The 21,042-nt window shown below is 41.9% G+C and overlaps 1 protein-coding gene across 4 annotated transcripts in view; it reads left to right on the top strand.

Annotated features, from left to right (window-relative positions):
* GIPC2 (GIPC PDZ domain containing family member 2) overlaps positions 1 to 21,042 on the top strand; it is a 49,639-nt gene that overhangs the window by 9,110 nt on the left and 19,487 nt on the right. For all 4 annotated transcript variants that reach the window (XM_039485963.1, XM_039485961.1, XM_039485965.1 and 1 more), the window contains exons 2-3: positions 8,287 to 8,472; positions 14,428 to 14,608. In XM_039485963.1, the coding sequence (XP_039341897.1) occupies positions 8,287 to 8,472; positions 14,428 to 14,608 (367 nt within the window). The remainder of the gene's footprint in view (positions 1 to 8,286; positions 8,473 to 14,427; positions 14,609 to 21,042) is intronic.

The following is a 21,042-nucleotide window of genomic DNA, read 5'->3' as shown; positions in this document are numbered from 1 at the left end:
TTGATAAATGATAGGTTATTGTATTGTAAACAATGAGTCAGTCCCATATCTTGCGAAGTAACCAAAGTTTGCAGGTCTTAGCAAAAGCTGTGGTTAGACTCTGAAACAGGCTGTATAAAAATATATTGAGTTATATCTGCTGTGCTAGTGACAAAAATAGGGGCTTGACCATATAAGAAATTTGCACCAATCTAGTGTAAATTGGTTTAAAACAAGCTTGGGTAAACTGCTCTAAAACTCTGTGTAGAATCTCTTATTTCAGTTTGAAAGTTGCTTATTTCAGTTTAGCTTAAGTTGATAAGGAATTCACCCATGTATTTGTCCAGTTGCTTCAAGGAGGTGTTCCCAACCAATGAATAGGATTTCAGTCCATGTTCAACATAAGAAAGTTATGTACATCCTTTTGTGATGAGTGGGTGGAAATACTATTAGAATATAAATAATTGTTTCATGAACATGATTAAATGCTAATAACATTGTTTTTATTTCCTCTGCTTTGAATTTTTGGAAAAGCAAGAATTGTTTACTTTCCTGCATTTCCTGCAGGGCTTTGAAAGTAGTTTTCAGAACTTGAAATTGCCACTTACGTGCATATAATTGACCAATGCTGTGTTAACTTAAAACAGTGTCTATGTGTAAATAAAAATTCTAGCCAGTAAACTGGAAGAGATTTATGAGTTAGAAAAACAGAAAAAAGCAGCTCCAAGGATTCAGGGATACAGAGCTCAGGGACCCAGCAGTGAAAGGACTGACAAAGTAATTTAGTGTCTGAGAAAGCAGCGAAAATATTAATCCGGGAAGTCAGACAATTTCAGATGGAAAGACAGCAGGTGATTCCATATTAGTAGAAGGTACCAACATTGAGATGTGTTTGGGTTTTCATTGGAGGAACAAGCCAGCACCTGATTGGAGGGCAAAGGGGCACTGGAGTGAATGAGGGAACATTGTGGAGGATTGAGCCTTCTGGAAATGTGGGAAGTTTGGACATTTAAAATGGGATCGTCCATTGATTAAAACTGATATTCAACAGACTGGTGCAGAGAAGAGCACCACAAGCTGCCCATCTGTAAACTTGAAGCTACAGAGGTATTTGAATCCCCCCGTGGAAAGTGTTATCTATCTTCCCCAGAAGATGGGGGAGTATCATATGAGACCATATTTGATTCTGAGGCACAAATTTCCTTGTCTGTTTAGGCAGGTTTCACCTGTCCCAGTCATCCCGTCTCAGTTTGAGGGGCTCTGCTGGCATCTCTGACCCTCTTTCTGTCAGTGTGTATCTCGGAGTTCACAGGCAGTCTTTTATCCACTTGAAAAGTTCCTTTGTCTGACCTTGCATCCTGAACCTGGTCCAGACTGCTTTATGACTTTTCCAGAGGGGATCAAAGGTAGTCTTTAACAGTGGATTCCTTGTATTGTCCATTTGAGCACCAGGCGAGTAGGGTTGTTTACAGTCATTAACTTGTTTCCTGCAACCCAAAACTATCTAAGAGTGACTTAATCCTTAATAAGCAACACAATCCATCAACCCCATCCCCATATAGATATAAAATATAATTAATGCATATATCTTCCACATTTTTGCATGGGGAGTAAAATGTACACTGGAGCTGGAAAATATATTCCTGTATTCTGTTGGATTTATGCCACCAATGTGTGTAGGGGAACTGTGGCAGAGGTTGTAACAATCCCCTCAAGAATGGAAGTGTTAGTTCCAGCCCCAGTGACAGGAAAAGCAAATACTGATGGAGAGGACACTATGGATCCATCTGGTGATTTGCTGGTGGCATGCTCCCTTGGGACTACACAAAAAGGAGTGAGACTGGTATGGGTAGCTAATTTAGCAGCAGAAACTCAGATATTAAAACTTGGCACTAACCTGGGGAAGTTACTTCCTTGTTCTGGATATGAAGGAATAGCAAATGTCAAAAGTGATATTTCCTTTTGTAGGGCAGTGGTCAATATATTGGGCTCCCAGTTTGATGTAAAGATTGTGTTTACATAGTTTCGTTCTTTTGATTATGTTGTTGTTTGCTTTGTAGATGTAAAGGTGTGGAGGGGCACTGCAACAGCTGTAACATGCTGGCTGGGTGACTGGCACATCCACAGTTTCTAAAGGGTGTGGCTCCTCTCACATTTGAAGGACCCTGTTTCTCCATATCAGAAAGTAACTGTGAGAGGAAATTCCGAGCTGTGAGTGCTTCCTGCCATGGGGAAAGAGGGGAACTACTAGTAACACCATCTGCAGGAGGCAAGCTGCCTCTTTTCTCTCCCTCGGTAATAAATAAACAGGTTTCTGTTGTTTATTGAGTTTGTGCTTGTGTCAGTATTCCAGGGATTCTGCCTGCTTGTGCTAACCCGCCAATAAGCAGACTGAGTTTGCATAGCAGTAGGCTGTACTTCCATCGTTATGCTGTTTGACGTAAAGCTTGTTTGGTATCTGAGTTCTATTCCTGTCTCCATCAATGGCTTGCTGGGTGACCTCAGACAAGTCACTTCTGTGTCTCATTTTCCCACCTGTAAAATGGGGAATAATCCTGACCACTTTGGTAAAGTGCTCTAAGATCTACTGATGGAAGGTACTTTATGAGAGCTAGGTGTCCATTATTATTTTAAATATAAATTTTATATTATTGTGTGATACTTATATGATTATATTTTTGTATGATTGTGTCACTTAGGGGCAAATTTTGAAAAGCGTTGACTGATTTTGGTTGCATGTTGATGCATTTGCCTCATTTGGGATGGCCTGAACTTGTGATTAATGCTACACTACACTACCCTTTGCTCCCTATATATAACATAATAGCCTTTTCTTTTTCTTTTTCCCTTAGCAAACACCACCTCTGTACCCTTGGAATTACTGGGGTAGGGGATATTCCACAATAGGAAGACTGTCTATTTAATCTATATTTTATGCGCACCAGCCCACAGTGTTTTCTGGCCAAATAAAATTTCCTTCTGTTATGGGAGCTGTACAAGATAACACTCTTGGCAAAATAAGGATTCTGGATATCTGCTAATTTCTGTGGCAGTGTTGATTTAAAGTTGGCATGAAAGGGCACAGCATAGGTATGGTGGCTTGAAGATCAAATACTTTTTTTGTGAGCAAGAGCGGGAAAGAGCAGAAGTATGATGGGAAGGAGAGATCAGGAGAATAGATTATACATGGAAATACACATTTTTTTTCTTGATGAAAACATGTACAATATAGGAAAAACATTTTTGAGCTTGAATTAATTTTATGAGGGGTGTATGAAAAGTGTACTCTGGTGGCTATTGTTTAAGTACTAATACATTATTTTGATTAGACTTTTATATTAAAAGTATGAAAAACGGTAATGAAGCCTTTAACTTCTGCATTGGCAGTCCTCCAGAATGTAACAAATATAAGTATACTTTTAACTTGTAGATGCTGTAATAGTATAATATGTTGTGTAGATGTATCTTTAATATGTTACTTTGTATATTTAGTTGTCCTGACTAGAAGCAGTTATTCACTAAGAAAGGAGAGAGAATACAGGGTGATTCAGTTTTTATTTTTGACTGGCTGACGCTCTTTCAGGCTAGTATGGAACTGACGCATTTGTAGAAAGTTCTGCAGCCTTGTAGGCTGCAGTGAGAATGCCACCCAGATGAAGGCTAAATAAAGAAACTCTGGATCATGTTTCTAAATATCACATTTCTGCTCTGTTGCCAATTTTATCTGTTCAGAGGTGTGAAACAAGTTACTAGATGAGTGTCCATGTTTGACAAGGTGAAAACAAGGGCACTATATTTTTCTTAGATGCAAAAAATTGACAAAATAACATTTCTTGGAAGAGCAACATAATGGAAGAGCACTAAATCACAATTAAACTGATTGAGTCATTATCTAAATCGTGATACAAAGCTGGGAATTTACCATAAATCTTTGTAAAGGCATTTTGAATTGGGCTCCCTCAGGAAATAACATATTTGATGCTGATGGCTTAAAAAGAATGATTATGTGAAAGTAAAATGTAGGTGATGATGGTGGAGTGATAATTAACCAAAGAACGTTTAAGTTACCTAATAGAATAAAACTGAAGTGTGTTGGATGAATCTGTAATACTCAGTGGCTAGCTGATGTGCGACTTTCTGACTGGCTGCTAAAATAAGACATTAGAATGTAACGGTTGTTTGGCCTATGTGAAATGAGTTGGTGGCTTTAAACCAGTTCCTAATGATATAAAAGTTTCTAGAGCTGCAGAGAGGTGCTTAGGTTATAAATAAAAAAAATCAATGAATGATGTGCATAGGATGGAATAGACTGCAGTTTGTTCATTCTAAACTGTGAGAGTTCTGCAGTGCTTATGGGGTAAAAGCAGCAACCCTTCACCCCCTTTTTTTGTCATTAAACCAAGCAGATCAGACTCTAGTACAAAAAGACAACATGTCTGCTGGGTAGGATGGTGCCATTTTTATAAAGGCAGTTTTCAGAGTAAAACAGCATGTTAAGATCCAATTCATTTTTGTTCAAACTAAGGGCTGGTCTAGACTCAGAACTTACATCGACATAGCCACATCTCTGAGGGGTATGAAAAATCCGCACCTCTGAGAGAGACCGCTAACCCCCTGTCTAGAAAGTGTTAGGTTGATGGAAGAATTCTTCTGTCAAACTAGCTAGCACTTCTTGGGGAGGTGGATTATACCTACACTGATGGGAGAACCCCTCAGGCCTGCGTAGGTAATATCTACACTGAAGGTGCTACAGCAGCACAAATGCAGTGCTACGACTGTGCTGGTGTGTGTAGACATACCTTAAGACAAGCAGTAGCACTGCGGATTTCTGGATGCTTTCTTAATTTATAAATAGATTAAAAACACCTGCCTATAGGTATGTTTTCGAGAATGCTTTCAAGGCTATTCTTGCTACTATTGCTATCAAGGCAATTCCAAGATCATTTTTTGTTTCTCCCACTCACCACCTTAACACTATAATAAAATGCCTATTCAATGGTTAATGAGCCTTATCTCTACCTCGTAAACTGATTTAAAATTAGGAAATATATTCTTAAGATGTGAAGACAGAGGACTCATACCAGATGTTGCATAGGCTTTTCTTTAAGTCTGGGACTCCCAGTAATTAAATTCTTTATGCAGCCTGGCAGTATGTACCTTTCATTTTTTTGAGTTGATCTGAACTCATGCACAGCCTCAGTGCTGAGTAACAGGTTAGGCACCAGCTTCTGTTCTCACAATTTAATTTGGCTGATTTTACTAGAGTTATTCCTGATTTACACTGGTATAAGTGAAATCAAAACCACACCGACCCAAAGGGCTGCTACCAGATTTTTTCCAGGCACTTCAAAGTTGATGGGAGTGCAACAAGGGTGCTGAGTCAGGAGCTGACTCAATATCCTACTGTTACTTAAATTCCCCACCACTATAGATTAATTGGGATCTAATTAGAGGATCAATTAACCAGTGGTGCTATAATGAAGGGCTAATTAGAGGGGAGAGGCAACCTCAGCAGCAGGGAGCAAATAAATGGAGAGGAAGGAAGCCCTGGAGGAGGAGGAGGGAGCTGAGAGGCTGAAGAAAGGCAGAGGTGGCTGCTGTTAGTATTATATGTATGTATTGTATGAGGGAGGGGGGTAAGCCTGCTGGAACAGTATAAGGACACGTGTTGGGGGTGAAGGAGAACTAGAGTCGGTGTGCTGTTCTCTGTAAACTGTGGCATATTTCAATGACTGACTAAATAATCAATGCATGCTATGAATAAATGTGCATTCTTCTTTCCATGAAGAAACAAAGATAATTTTTCTGACTTTGCTACATTATGTATACTATTCTGCAGGCTGCTTGTTGTTAACACTCTGTTATGTATGTATGAAAACTAATTCAAGGCCCTTAATGTTGCTTCTCACAGCAAAAAGATTGCCCCGAAAATGTTTTGTTCAACAGTGTCTGTTTTGTTTGAGAAGAAAGCTAAAGGTCAGGTTTTATATGGTGGACAAGTTTCTGGAGAAACAACCCTCCACGCAGCCCCCAAAATACCCATCATAATTCTGACAAAGACTTGTTTACGATTTAATGTAGTGGTATTGCAGAAAAATCTTTCCTAGTTAGTTAGCACTGTTCAGCTCATTCTCCCACTGAGGTGTGGAACCTCTGTTTGCCTCAGTGGGAGTGGCTCTGCAAATGCTTATATCACTATTCAAACTAAAATATGTATTAATATTAGCAAAAGACAAAGGATCATGATTTTCTATCCACTTTTCTACTTTAAAGTAGTGTATGCTATTGGAAGCTGATGTTCAGATTGCTCTAGGGAACAAGAGGTAATGATTTTAAGCCATTGGTTCCCTCCAGAGTTACTCTGATTGGACACTGAATTCCTTCTGTCTACAGTTTCATTGGGGAGCACCATAAATACTCCCACCATTTGCACCACCCCCACAGACCACCGTGATATACAAAAAGACCTGTGGGAGGTGAAATGGACAGGGAGGTATTGAGAGTTCTGCTGGCAAAAGCTGTATTCTGAAATTGTCCGATTAGGGCATAAGAATTTTTTTGAAATTTTGTGCTGTAGTTGTGTAGAAGGATGTAAAAAAAATAGAGCATGGAGGGAATTCACCACCACCAACCCAGCATACACAATGTTCTGAACAGAAAACCACTTCCAGGAGGCAAACAGTTTGGGAATCTTACTACTTGGGCCTGCAATTTGGATTCTCCTCTCTCCTCTCCTGGTTGGTATGAGCTTTGACAGGGGAGCTGGCTTGATAGTGGAAACAGAGTGCGAAATAAGCAAGATATATGCTCAGGAAACCACTTCAAGCTGCTGCTGATCTCCCCAGATTCATTCACCATGGTCATGCCTCTGGGCCACATGGAGGTTAGCCTCTTAACAGAGATTAGGGAGAGGAAAGGTAGCTTGTGATGTTTCCCAGCAGTGCCTGGGCTTGCGAGATACCTTGCTATCAGTTGCCCTTAGCCTTGTCTGTACCTGCCAGGGGTCAGCTGTCCAACTCCCCTGGCTACTGGCAACACAAGCATTCCTCTCTAGGTCTTGCAGGTCCTGCTGCTTCTTGACAGGTTAGAGATCAGCACATTGCAACCGTCAAGCCATCCAAGCATCAACCTGGAATGTCCAGATTTGCTGGTTTAAAAGAAATAGCACAGCCCAGTTTACCAGTCAGACCTTAGGTCACCTCTCTGCTCAACACACAGCACTTAGATATGTTTATATTGAATTCTAGTATAAGTTTATGTAACAGAGTGTAGAGATTCAAGTAATAGCAAGTTAGAAGTATTGCAAACACATGGTTATATATAAAATAAAATCATAACACAGTCAAGAACCTAGTCTTAATTAATTAGATACTCTTATGTCTTGTAGAGTGTGGTTCAACCAAAGTCCTCATAGTAATTCACAGTCAGGCTTTGCTGTGATTCCCCTTTTCATGAAACATGCTGTCAGCTTGTTTCCTAGGTGAAGAACCCAATGTGTTCTTTTGCCTCCCAAGATATACAAGTCCTATCCTTTTGTCTTTATTCATAAACAGGATACCCCTCTGCTGCTTTGTTTATTCCTTTAGATTTTCTGTTTTAGATTTTGCAGCCTTTCAACTGGCACCTGGTTTAGTATGCAAATAGGCCTCCATTGTGAGGCAGACAATACACAAACGGCCAGATAGGGAGATAAGTGTCTATTACCTGCTCCCTGAAAGGGACCTGTCAGAGGCATGTCACCTCCTCGTGACCTGCCTTAACTCCAAGACCTTAAGAATGTAATTTTCAGTATAGATACATAACTTAAATATTCTCTGTACATACATAATTTTTTTCAATGATTATGATGAAAAGTGGACTACCGTGTCTTGGTAGGGACCTTACATGTCACTCTTTGATGAACTATTATGCATATATCTGACCCAGGAAATCCCTTTAAGACCCTGTGCAACACCTGTACCCTCTACCAGTTGGTACCAAGAGGTGTCTGGGTCTTACAGCTGTGAGCTAAGGTACTGGATAACATGTACCTTCTCCCCTGCACCCTGCTATTTCTTCTCTGCAGAATTTGAGCTATTTAGTACCTTTCTTGTCATATGAGTGGATGGGAATAGGGTCTTTAGTACTGATGGTTGGACAGAAAATGGGGGTCATCACTTAAGACCACAAAGGATTTTTTGCTCCAAACTCATGGGTAATTCAAATTCAGGAAAACAAAATTCTTTCCACCATTTATTTTCCTATCCTAATGGCTGATGTAATATTTTAAAACTCAAATGTAATTGATTTGTTTTTCCTTCTGTGTAGATCATATTTTGCACTTTGAATACGCACAAAATTGATATGGACAACCTCTTAGGAGGGCAGATTGGCCTTGAAGATTTCATATTTGCCCACATAAAGGGACCAAAAAAAGAAGTGGATGTTCTTAAATCAGAGGATTCTCTTGGGCTTACCATTACAGACAATGGAACGGGCTATGCCTTCATAAAGGTAAATTTTAACAGAATCTTTTATATCTAATGCTCTTAAGTTTTATGGTTTTAAGTAATCCTCTAGAACTGGAGCTCTTTTGATGACTGAACATTCACCACAATTAAAGAAAAGCAGCAGGCAATCCTGTGTTGAGAGAGCCCTTAGATTTTTAGTTATTACTCTATTTCTAACCTTTTCACTACTTTCTTAAGTTCTTGAGAAGTTGATGATAGAGCAACTGCTCACTCATGTGACAATGAAGTTATCCTAAATTTCTGTCACTCTTAAAGCCTGTCCCTTCCACTGCATTAAACTTGCCTTCATTGCACTGTCCCTCTTTATCCTGCTTCTGCAGTTATTCTACATGCATTAGCAAAGTTAATTGGAGTGCAGCTGTGAAGGGTGAAGAGTGGAAGATTGTCTAGAGAGAGATTTTTATGATCACTGGCTGTTCGGTTCAAAGCCTACAATGAATTTTGTAAAATATGAACACTGAATTCTCAACAAAACTTTGAATTTCCTAGTATCAACACTTGGACGCTTAAAATTCCTAGCACCTCCACTTCGCTCTTTTGGATGTATGCTGACAGATTCCCCCCCCCCAAATGTTTTAAGAAGAATGTTTTAAAGTTCCTCTCTTCCAGCACTCCTGGGAATGATACTCCGCTCTCTGCTTGGCTGGTAGCATGTGGAGAAAAGTGCCAATCACAGGGATTACTGCAGGCTGAGGGCAGATTGGAAAAAAAAAAGTGATAGTATTCTCCCATGCTCCACCAACTCTCTAAATCCTACTTGTTCGTGTCATAAAAATGAGCTGCTATTCACAGTAGATTGTGTAGATCTTCATAATACACCAACACCTTGTCTATAAGCAAAAGCTGTACCACTTTAACTGTACCAGTATAGTTAAAGCAGCACAACCCCCTTAGTTGCGTGCAGTTATACTGGTATGAATGTGGTTATATCAGGGTGCGTCTATACTTAAAACACTACATCGGCGCAGCTGCACTGCTGTAGTGCTTTAATGAAGATGTTCTACACCAACAGGAGAGAGCTCTACTGTCAGTGTAGTTAATCCACATCCCTGAGAAGTGGTAGCTATGTCAGTGGGAAAAGCTTTCCTGTTGCCATAGTGCTGTCTACATGGAGGGGCGGGGTGGTGGTGTTAAATCGGTATAACTATGTTGCTCAGGCGTGCGGATTTTTCACAGCCCTGAGTGATGTAGTTATATCAATATAGGTGTGGAATGTAGACCAGACTTCAGTATAGCTTATTTCTGTATGCTAGATTGTACAGGTATAAGTCTTGGCAGTCCATCGATCCAATGATGACAAATCTGTGCAGATCATCTATTGTTGGTCTCATGATGTGCCCTCTGATGACTGTACAAGCCAATTTTAGAGGTGCACATTTGGCTGCAGATGGTGCACGGGAAGTTCGCGGTCAGTGGGTTGTGCGCTGCTGGCGCTCTGTGACGTTGTTTGCGTGCCTCTTGTAGGAGACCGGCAGCGGTCTTCCTCAAAGGCGATGCAGGTATTCCTGACTGTTGCACGCCATTGTGTTCTGTCGCTGGCGGCGTCCTCAAGGTCCCTGGGTTTGATACTGCTATACTGCAGATTGGCTTTGATGGTGTCCTTGTAACGTTTCCATGGGCAACCTATATGCCGGATGCCCTGGGAGAGCTCACCATACAGAAGCTGGCGGGGGATTCTGTTCGCATCCATGCGGCTGACATGACCGGTCCAACGTAGCTGTGACTTCATGATCATCATTTCGATGCTTGTCATCTGGGCTCTCTCGAGGACCTCAAGATTGGGCACTTTGTCTTGCCAGCGGATCTTCATGATGTTGCGGAGGCAGCGAATGTGGAATGCTTCGAGCTGCTTGATGTGACGCCTATATAGTGTCCATGTTTCGCACCCGTATAAAAGAGATGAAAGAACAACAGCTCTGTACACAAGCAGTTTTGTTAACATCTGGATGTTGTGGTGGTTTAAAACTTTGACACACAGATAGCCAAGTGCCTGGCTTGCTTTGGATATTCGTGCGTTGATCTCATTATCCAGTGATCCATCACTGGATATGACACTACCCAGGTATTTAAAGTTCTCCACTCTACTTTAAGCTGAGTGCTGTCAATGGAGATACTTGGGACAGAAGCATTTGATACAGGTGCAGGTTGATGGAGAACTTCTGTCTTTCCGAGGCTGATAGTTAGTCCGAAAAGTTGCGAGGCCTCAACAAACTTGTTGATAATGTGCTGAAGATCATTTTCAGTGTGAGCCATGAGGGCACAGTTGTCGGCAAAGAGTGCCTCAAGAAGGAGTTTCTTCACTGTCTTAGTCTTTGCATTCAGGCGACGGAGGTCAAAAAGTGAACCATCGTGCCGGTATTTCAAATATATACCTTGATCCAGATCTTTCATTGCATGGTTGAGGTCACATGCAAAGAACAGGTTAAATAAGACAGGAGCAAGAACACATCCTTGTTTCACGCTGTTGGTGATGTTAAAGGGGGCTGATGTGGCTCCATCAGACAATACTTCGCCTGTCATGCTGTCATGAAAAAGGCATATAATCTGGACAGATTTTCTTGGGCAGCTAAGTCGTGTTAGAATCGTCCAAAGGGCTTCCCTGTTGATGGTATCAAACGCCTTTGTCAGATCTATGAAGACAGCATACAGGTGCATGTTCTGTTCAATGCACTTCTCTTGTATTTGTCTGACAGCAAACACCATGTTGACTGTGCTCCGGCCAGGTCGAAAACCTGTTATACTGGAACAAAAACTGCATGTAGACCACACCTTACAGCTCCGCTTTCTCTTGTTCTTTAAAAAGCACCAAAATGGCTAACAATGCTGACATTTAAATGTCAAAAGCTGATTATACTTCAGAGTTTAACACCCTATTGAGCTGAATGGTAGCAATTTTCACTGGACACAGCTATCATTTCAGGCTGTCTGCAGACTCAGGCAGACACTACTGCATCATTTTCCTTCATCTCACATTTGGAAGGTTTTCTTTGCAGCCTTGACAGCTAGATACTTATTTAAACAAAATTACAGTTTATATTCTGGAACTAGAGATAGCAGTCATCATAGAAAAGTGCAGTCTCACCAAACTGTTGCATATTGGCCTACTCTGGGACCTGGTTTTAGGAGGAGAGGATCCTCTGGTATTGGAAGAATATGAGCAGTGTTTGCAACACTATAAACCCAAGGAAGCTCTGTCCTGGGTTCATTACACTTCTGAAAAGTTATTTTTAGGGCTGTCAAGTGATTAAACAAATTCATTGCAATTAATCGCACCTTTGATAATAGAATACCATTTATTTAAATATTTTGGATGTTTTCTACATTTTAAAATATATTGATTTCAATTACAACACAGAATACAAAGTGTACAGTGCTCACTTTACATTTATTTTTGATTACAAGTATTTGCACTGTAAAAAAACCAAAAGAAATAGTATTTTTCAATTCACCTAATACAAGTGCTGTAGTGCAATCTCTTTATCATGAAAGCTGAACTTACAAATGTAGAATTATGTACATAAGAACGGCCATACTGGGTCAGAACAAAGGTCCATCTAGCCCAATATCCTGTATTCCAACAGTGGCCAATGCCAGGTGCCCCAGAGGGAATGAACAGAACAGGTAATCATCAAGTGATCCATTCCCTGTCTTCTGTTCCCAGCTTTTGCCAAACAGAGGGTAGGGACACCATCCCTGTCCATCATGGCTAATAGCCATTGATGGACCTATCCTCCATGAATTTATCTAGTTCTCTTTTGAACCCTGTTATAGTCTTGGCGTTCACAATTGCCTCTGGCAAAGAGTTTGTCTGTGCACTGTGTGAAGAAATACTTCCTTTTATTTGTTTTAAATCTGTTGCCTATTAATTTTATTTGGTGCCCCCCAGCTCTTGTGTTCTGAGGAGGAGTAAATAACACTTCCTTATTTACTTTCTCTACACCAGTCATGATTTTATAGACCTCTATCATATTTCCCCCTTAGTCATCTCTTTTCCAAGCTGAAAAGTCCTAGTTTTATTAATCTCTCCTCATACGGAAGCCGTTCCATACCCCTAATCAAGTCCATTCAGTCCTACTTCTTGTTCAGCCAATTGCTCAGACAAACAAATTTGTTTGCATTTGCAGGAGATAATGATTGTCCGCTTTTTGTTTACAATGTCATCTGAAAGTGAGAACAAGCGTTCTCATGGCACTATTGTAGCCAGAATCACAAGATATTTACAAGCCAGATGCGCTAAAGATTCGTATGTCCCTTCATGGTTCAACCACCATTCCAGGGGACATGCGTCCATGCTGATGATGGGCTCTGCTCGATAACAATCCAAAGCAGTGCAGACCAATGTGTTCATTTTCATTATCTGAGTCAGATGCCACCAGTAAAAGCTTAATTTTCTTTTTTGGTGGTTCTGGTTCTATAGTTTTCACATCGGAGTGTTGCTCTTCTAAGACTTCTGAAAGCATGCTCCACACCTCATCCCTCTCAGATTTTGGAAGACACTTCAGATTCTTAAACCTTGGGTCGAGTGTTGTATCTATCCTTAGAAATCTCACATTGGTACTTTCTTTGCGTTTTGTGAAATCTGGAGTGAAAGTGTTCTTAAACTGAACAACATGTGCTGGCTCATCATCTGAGACTGCAATAACTTGAAATATATGGCAGAATGTGGGTAAAACAGAACAGGGGACATACAATTCTCCCCCAAGTTGTTTAGTCACAAATTTAATTAATACATTTTTTTTTAACGAGCATCATCACCATGGAAGCATGTCCTCTGGAATGGTGGCCAAAGCATGAAGGGGCATACAAATGTTTAGCATATCTGGCATGTAAATACCTTGCAATGTCAACGACAAAAGTACCATGCAAATTCCTGTTCTCACTTTCTGGTGACGTTGCAAATAAGAAGAGGGCAGCATTATCTGCTGTAAATGTAAATTAGCTTGTTTGTCTTAACAATTGGCTGAACAAGAAGTAGGACTGAGTGGATTTGTAGGCTCTGAAGTTTTACATTGTTTTGTTTTTGGAGTGCAGTTATGTAACAAACAAATCTACATCTGTAAGTTGCACTTGAGATTTTTGACAAATATTTTCCACTGTTGCTAGCACCTGTTCAGCTCCACCTGTGGCAACAACAGTGGGGCCCCTAGTGTAGATAAAACTTCTGTGGCTGCCAGTGCTTTTAATACTATGTCATCTAATCAGTACAATAATAACAATCCCTGAGAAATTTTTAAATTGGAGTCAGCCATGATAGGAAGAATGGAGAAAGTGGGTAGGTGGAGAGACAGGTCTCCAAAAGGCAAAAGCTGTATCTTTCAGTACTCTTTGTTCCCAGTCAGATAGAAAGCTTTAGTGACAGTTTCATTATAAAGTAGAGACATAGTTGAATAAAGAGCTGTATTTAGGGGAATAACTTTTGTCATTAGAGCTTTTCCTTTCATTTGAACTGATTTAGTATTCCATTCAGGGGCGGCTCTAGACATTTCGCCGCCCCAAGCACGGCGGCATGCCGCGGGGGGCGCTATGCCGGCCGCCAGGAGGGCGGCAGGCAGCTCCGGTGGACCTCCCGCAGGCGTGCCTGCGGAGGGTCTGCTGGTCCCGTGGTCCACTGGACCCGTGGCTGTTTATAGTACAAAACCTTTTAATAATCCAACATCTACTTAAAGTTCAGTTTAATTTCTAAAGCAGATTCCAAAATGCATTTTATGCCACATCTAAATGCGATTTTATGTTAAATGCATATTAAATATTTTTGAATGCTTGTCAAGGCATGGTACATGAGAACCTCCTGTTCTGAATTCACTGTTGGAATAATAGGTGCAACTATATTGATATCATTAGAGTTTCACTCATCTGTAGCAGCAGTGAATTAGGTGCCACCTGTTTATTTTTCCACAATTTTGTTTCTAACTAATATAAATGCTTTTTTATCTGACAGCGTATTAAAGAAGACAGCCTTGTCGACCAAATCAAAATGATATGCGTGGGTGATCATATAGAATCTATAAATGGAAAAAATTTGGTGGGTTGTCGTCATTATGAAGTTGCCACCCTTTTAAAAGGACTGGAGAAGGGTCAGACATTTAAACTAACATTGATAGAGCCTATGAAAGCATTTGGTGAGTGACATGCATACTGTCCACCCCTTGTAACTGGAAATTGAAATACCATGCCTGCATTGTTTTGTTGTTTGTTTTTCAAACACAGTGAAATTTATCCTAGGTAACCTAGTTGCCTAGAGGAGTTGAGGTGTTTTGTTTTTAAAATATAGGAAAACAAAGTTGAACTGGAAATCTTGAGGGTACCTTAAGATGTTAAGACGCTACCTATGGGAGGTGGTCTTTTGCTCAAGTTTCACTATAACTATAGTTCAGTTTCATTTGACTTGTGAGCTATATTCATTTTCAGTTTTTATTTTCTTGCAAATTTCCTTGGGATTTATCAGTGTTTATTACAATGGGTGAAAATCAGTGCAAAAAATTGACTTGACAGTTTTCTAGGTAAATATCAGTGTTACTACTGGGGGAATGGAGAACAGAAAAATATGCAACAAATAAAGAAAAGTAAGAGTATTGGAAGTAAAGACAGTTTAATGCTGTGGTTTATTTCATGAACTGTACCTTAACACATGCACATCTTCCTCTGCATTGCCTAACTTTAATTGACAGCCTCGTATTAACACTTATGCTAATTTATTATTAACATAAACACATCTACCTAATGTATTGGATTTTCTTAACATAACCAGTATTTTCACATATTTGAGTGGTCTAAAATTCAGGTGAAAATTGTTTTTGTAAAATAATAGTTTTTGTAAAACCAAGGATTTTTGGGGGTAAAAATTAGTAAAAAACCCAAAAACACAGATTCTTTTCTATGTTTCATGTATAGTCATGGGTTTGAACAAGACACAATTGTAGTCTAGTGCTCTGTGTACATGTAGCGAGTGACTTTCTCTTGTGCCCCGGAGTGACCCTAAACTTAATCAAGTCAATGTGTGGGTCTCTGAGGCTATTTTTATTAAATGTAGGTTGCTTCCTTGATCTTCCTGAAAATGGAAGTCATAGAATCATAGGACTGGAAGCAACCTTGAGAGGTCATCTAGTCCAGTCCCCTGCACTCGTGGCAGGACTAAGTATTATCTAGACTGTCCCTGACAGGTGTTTGTCTAACCTGCTCTTAAAAATCTCCAATGACGGAGATTCCACAGCCTCCCTAGTAGGGTTGCCAACTTTCTAATCACACAAAGCCAAATATCCCTGCCTGCCCCCTTCCCCGCCCTATCCCCAAGGCCAGGCCCCTGCTCACTCCATCCCCCCTCCCTCCCTCACTTTCACCAGGCAGGGGGTTGTGGTGCGGGGTGTGTGAAGACTCTAGCTGGGGGTGCGGGCTCTGTGGTGGGGCTGGAGATGAGGGGCTTGGGGTGCAGGAGAGGGATCAGATTGGGGCAGAGGGTTGGTGTGTGTGTATGGGGGGGGATTTGGGCTGGGTGTACGGGCTCCAGGTGGGGCCAGAAATCAGAGATTCAGGGTGCAGGAAAGAGCTCTGGGCTGGGGAAAGGGGTTAGGGTACTGAGGAGGTGAGGACTCCAGCTGAGGGTGCAGGCTCTGGGGTGGGGCTGGGGTTGAAGGGTTTGAGGTGCAGGAGGGGGCTCTGGCCTGGGGTCAAGGCTTTTGGAGTGCAGGAGGGGGTGTGGACTCTGGCTGGGGGTGTAGGCTCTGGGGTGGGGCCTTGGATGAGGGGTTTGGAGTGCGGCGGGGGGGAAGCTCAGGGCTGGGGCAGGGTGTTGGAGGGATGCGGGGTGCAGGATCCGGGAGGGAATTTGGGTGTGGGAGGGGACTCTGGACTGGGGCGGGGGGTTGGGGTATGGAAGGGGGTTCGGAGTGCGGGGTCTAATCACCACCCAGGTCCAATCACCACCAACCTTCTTGGTGAAAATCGAAACAAAGAAGTCATTAAACACCTCTGCCATTTCCACATTTTCTGTTATTGTTTTTTCCCCTAACCTGTCCTTGGTCTTCCTTTTGCTTTTAATGTATTTGTAGAATGTTTTCTTTCTATCCTTTATGTCTCTAGCTAGTTTGATCTCGGTTTGTGCCTTCGCCTTTCTAATTTTTCCCCTACGTACTTGTGGTGTTTATATTCATCCTTTGTAATTTGACCTAGTTTCCACTTTTGTAGGACTTTTTAAAAATTTTTTAGATCATTGAAGATCTCCTGGTTAAGCCGGGGTGGTCTCTTGCCATACTTCGTATGGAATAGTTTGCTCTTTGCCCTTACTAATGTCTCTTTGAAAAACTGCCAACTGTCTTCAGTTGTTTTTCCTCTTAGACTTGCTTCCCATGGGATTTTACCTATCAACTCCCTGAGTTTGCTAAAGTCTGCTTTCTTGAAATCCATTGTCTTTATTTTGCTGTTCTCACTACTACCATTCCTTATAATCATGAACTCTACCATTTCATGATCAGTTTCACCCAAGCTGCCTTCCACTTTGAAATTCTCAACCAGTTCCTCCCTATTTGTCAGAATCAAATCTAGAACAGCGTCTCCCCTAATAGCTTTCTCTACCTTCTGAAATAAAAAATTGTCTCCAATACATTCCAAGAACTTGCTGGATAGTCTGTGCCCTGCTGTATTATTTTCCCGACAGATGTCTGAATAGTTGAAGTCCCCCAACACCACCAAGTCCTGTGCTTTGGATGCTTTTGTTAGTTGTTTAAAAAAAGCCTCATCCACCTCTTCTTCCTGGTTTGGTGGTCTGTAGTAGACCCCTACCATGACATCACCCTTGTTTTTTTACCGCTTGTATCCTTACTGAGAGACTTTCAACAAGTCTGTCTCCTGTTTCGATCTCAACCTCAGTCCAAGTATATACGTTTTTTATATATAAGGCAACACCTCCTCCATTTTTCCCTATGTGTCCTTCCTGAGAAAGCTGTACCCTTCTATACCATAATGAGTGAATGCTTCTTGCATTCAGCTCCTCTGAGCATTGTATCTGGAATGGCGAGTGCTTTCTGAAAGTTTGTCAGCAGTGCAGCTCACCGTAGGCTAGGTCACGTCAATCCCATCATGTGCTTGCCCCCAAACTCATCATCCTGCCCGTCCACCCTCCACCCCCCCCACACATGCAGAATGGGTAGCGGGGTTGTTTTACAGAACACACTGATGGTATCTACACACAGACTTTGTGATTCTTGCACTGGCTCAGGACTCCCCCCGTTACTCTTCCAGGTCCTTGGGAATGCAATATGGTTGAGCTGTGCTGTCATGGTTTCCATACTGACAACAGCCTTCGAGCCTATTTAAAAGGGTTAGGGTTCCGCAATGTATATGTTTGCTACAGAAAAGATAATAGAGGCAGAGACTGAGATTCTCTAATGTACCTGTTTACCTTGGTCTGCCTGTGTCCTGCTACCTCTCTGTGTGCATCTCTCACCCCATGGCAAGCATCTGTGGGATGTGAGGAAAGCATGTGACAATGCATCAAAGGCTATTAACCCATCTCTGCCCATGCAAGGAGGGAGCAGTGGCTCTTTATGAGAGAATTATTTATATCAATAATTATCTATGTATTATATTTTAACAAGCCATTGAAAATTAAACAGTATACATGTAGCTGAACATTTCAAAAAGGAAAAAATATTTTCTAGTTTTTATTTCCATCATTTTATTCAAGATTTTCCCATAAACTTTTCTATATGATATTTTTCCATAATAGTAAATAATTCAAAATAAAATGTTGACAGATCATTGATAACCATTGGCATATGCACCCTGAACTCTGGGTTCTCCACCACTACCTCCGATTTCAGCAGCAAGTTGAAATATTTGTTTTCTAAGTCATTGTAATCTGTGACCAATCTAGGAAGACTGTAATGCACCAGTGTGGACACTTGGTGTCAGAATAACTGCAGTAATTAGACAGAATGAAAGAAACTGGAAGTTTTTTTTTTTTTTTTAAGCTTGGTGCTACAGCATGGTAAGAGAGGTGGGGGTATTACCTCTAAAAATATGTATATATTTAACAAATATATATTTGTTAATATTGCACATATATTCTTAATAGTGATGCTAAGAATATAGAACATGTTGCAAATGGCAACATGGAAACAATTGATTTTGATATTCAAAATAATTAGTGCAATAGGGATGAGAAAAATCTTCTAGGATACTTCTTGCTCTAGACATGGGGATACTAGCAGATGTTGTTACTTGGAGAGGGCACACTTTCCCCTCCTCCTCTCAATATGTAAAAATGTTGTGTGTCCTATATAGATAATGTGTTTCTTTGAATTATTGTATTAGGAAATTAGTTTATGGAGGATTTTAAGGAGATATAAACCGCAAATGGAATTATATTCACCACAGCCCATTTGTTTCTGTTTTTTAAAAAAACATATAGCTCCAATATGTAGAAGAAATTGTGTCAACATAGCCTGAGTTCTTACCACGTGGAGCTAACCTGGAACTTTAGGCATATCCCTGAGCAAGGGGCAGTGTTTAAGCTGCATCACTCCAAGAATAGCTGCAGAAGGCATGGTGACTGGGAGTCACATCTCTGGCCTTGGCTTCACTTGTACTTTATACCGCAATAAAGCCTCCCAGAGCGCTCTACCTTACTCCCAATCCACACTGGCAAGGTATGTAGAGCGCTCTGGCTGGAGTGTTCCTGGTACTCCACCTCCACGAGAGGATTAACAGCTGTTCGTATTGGGTGAGACGCTGCTGCTCCAGCGTAAACGGGGAGTAAGGTTATTACGCACTGATTGACCTCCAGAAACTCCCCATAATCCTTTTAACTGAAGTGTCCTCTCATCTTTGTGTGAACTCTGGACGCGGAAGTGCCATTTTAAAGCTCCGTTTTGGTGGCTGCTTATAAAAAAAACAACACAGCTACTGTTTGCTTTGAATGAATGAGAGGCAGGCAGGGGGGCTCCGTTTGGAGTGCCGACATCTAATGTTTGCTTGAAGAGAGAGGCGGGAGGGCTGGGGTCCATTTCGGTTAGCGGCTGCTTATCTGGTCTATGAGAAAAAAACAAACAGCTGCTGTTTGCTTTCAGTGAGTGAGAGAAGGGTGGGGGAAGCAGGGGGGTTGGAACTTACAAGGCAGCAGGGGCGGCTCTAGGCACCAGCAAACCAAGCTGTTGCTGGGCGCGCCAAATCTAGGGCGCAGCAGGGGGCGGTGGACCTGCCGCCCAGTCATGCGGGGGAGGTCACGGGCCGGCCGCACGGACCTGCGCGCCGCAGGCATGACGGAGGGGAGGAGCCGCGCGGCTCGGCTGGACCTCCTCGCAGCAGGCAGCACGCGCAGCGCTCGCCGGCCTGGACGACCCGCGCCGCTGCTGTGCTGTGCTCGCGAGTCTGTCCGCCCGGGCCGTGGACCTGAGCGGGGAGCTCAACCGGAGGGGGAAGGCGAGGGGACCCGGCCCGGCGGAGGCGAGGCGGCGCGCTGCCTGGGCGCCCTGGGGGGCAGCCTTTTTTGCCGGCCCTCCTGCAGTGCTGACACGCTCTCAGCACCCCAAAAACCCACTCTCTCTCCCCCCACACTTCCTGTCACACTCCATCTCCCCCCATTTGAAAAGCACGTTGCAGCCACTTGAATGCTGGGATAGTTGCCCATAATGCACCACTCCCAATGCAGCTGCAAGTGCTACAAATATGGCCACGCCAGTGTGCTTTCAGCTCTCAGTGTGGACGGACTGGAGCGCTTTCCCTAGTGTGCTCTCCAAAGGCTGGTTTAACTTAAAGCGCTCTACAACTGCAAGTCCTGCTTATTCCTTACTCCCAGGGGATGAGAGAAGAATAATAATTTACCAGCTGCACCTCCTCTTCCCCTGCAAACACACACACCTTGGCTCAGTTATTCTGGCTAGTGAGTAGGGGTATGATGGACCCAAAAGGTTTGCTCATTTTCCCACCACTGTGCCCCCATTCTCCATCCAGGAGTGCTGCTCAGGAGAAGCAGTAAGGTAGGCAAACGGATAGCCTGAGTAAGAAAGGGGTTCTTGCTCTCCCTTGGGTAGGCATGTGATCTGCGTCAGAACCTAGCCCTCTATGAAATGTTTTGGCATCAACAGAAGCTAATTGGAGGAAGTACAGCACAATTTTTAAACTCTGAATAGTGATAGAATTAATAAAAAAGCCCTGTTCTGGCCAGTATAACTTAACAGGCAGTTTGGCCAAAATGTTGGGTGCCTGTTGCAAATGTACAATAACTATATATGTCAAATCATGAGTAAAGATACTACTGGTGGTAGAGCTAATGTAGGTGTATCCTTCGTCAGGAATGAGAATTTGAAATGTTTCTTGTTAAAGAGAATTTAACTTCCCCCTTGTTACTGCACCATGAGCACAAAAACTACACAGAGGGTTAAACAAATGTGAGTATTAGAGACTGTACAGCATCAGTTTATTAAAATGAGATAAAGTAAAATTAGTGTTTTGAAAAGTGAATTTTAAATTTGAAAAGAGGTAGAAATTCTCCTCACATAATCTGACTCTATAGACTAATAAAGCAACCAACTGGAACCCATCTGAATAAAATGAATGT

Source organism: Mauremys reevesii, linkage group 8 (assembly GCF_016161935.1).
Source record: "Mauremys reevesii isolate NIE-2019 linkage group 8, ASM1616193v1, whole genome shotgun sequence".
Taxonomy (NCBI): domain Eukaryota; kingdom Metazoa; phylum Chordata; order Testudines; family Geoemydidae; genus Mauremys; species Mauremys reevesii.
The sequence above is the reverse complement of the archived record's forward strand: the minus strand, read 5'-3'. Positions and strand labels throughout refer to the sequence as shown.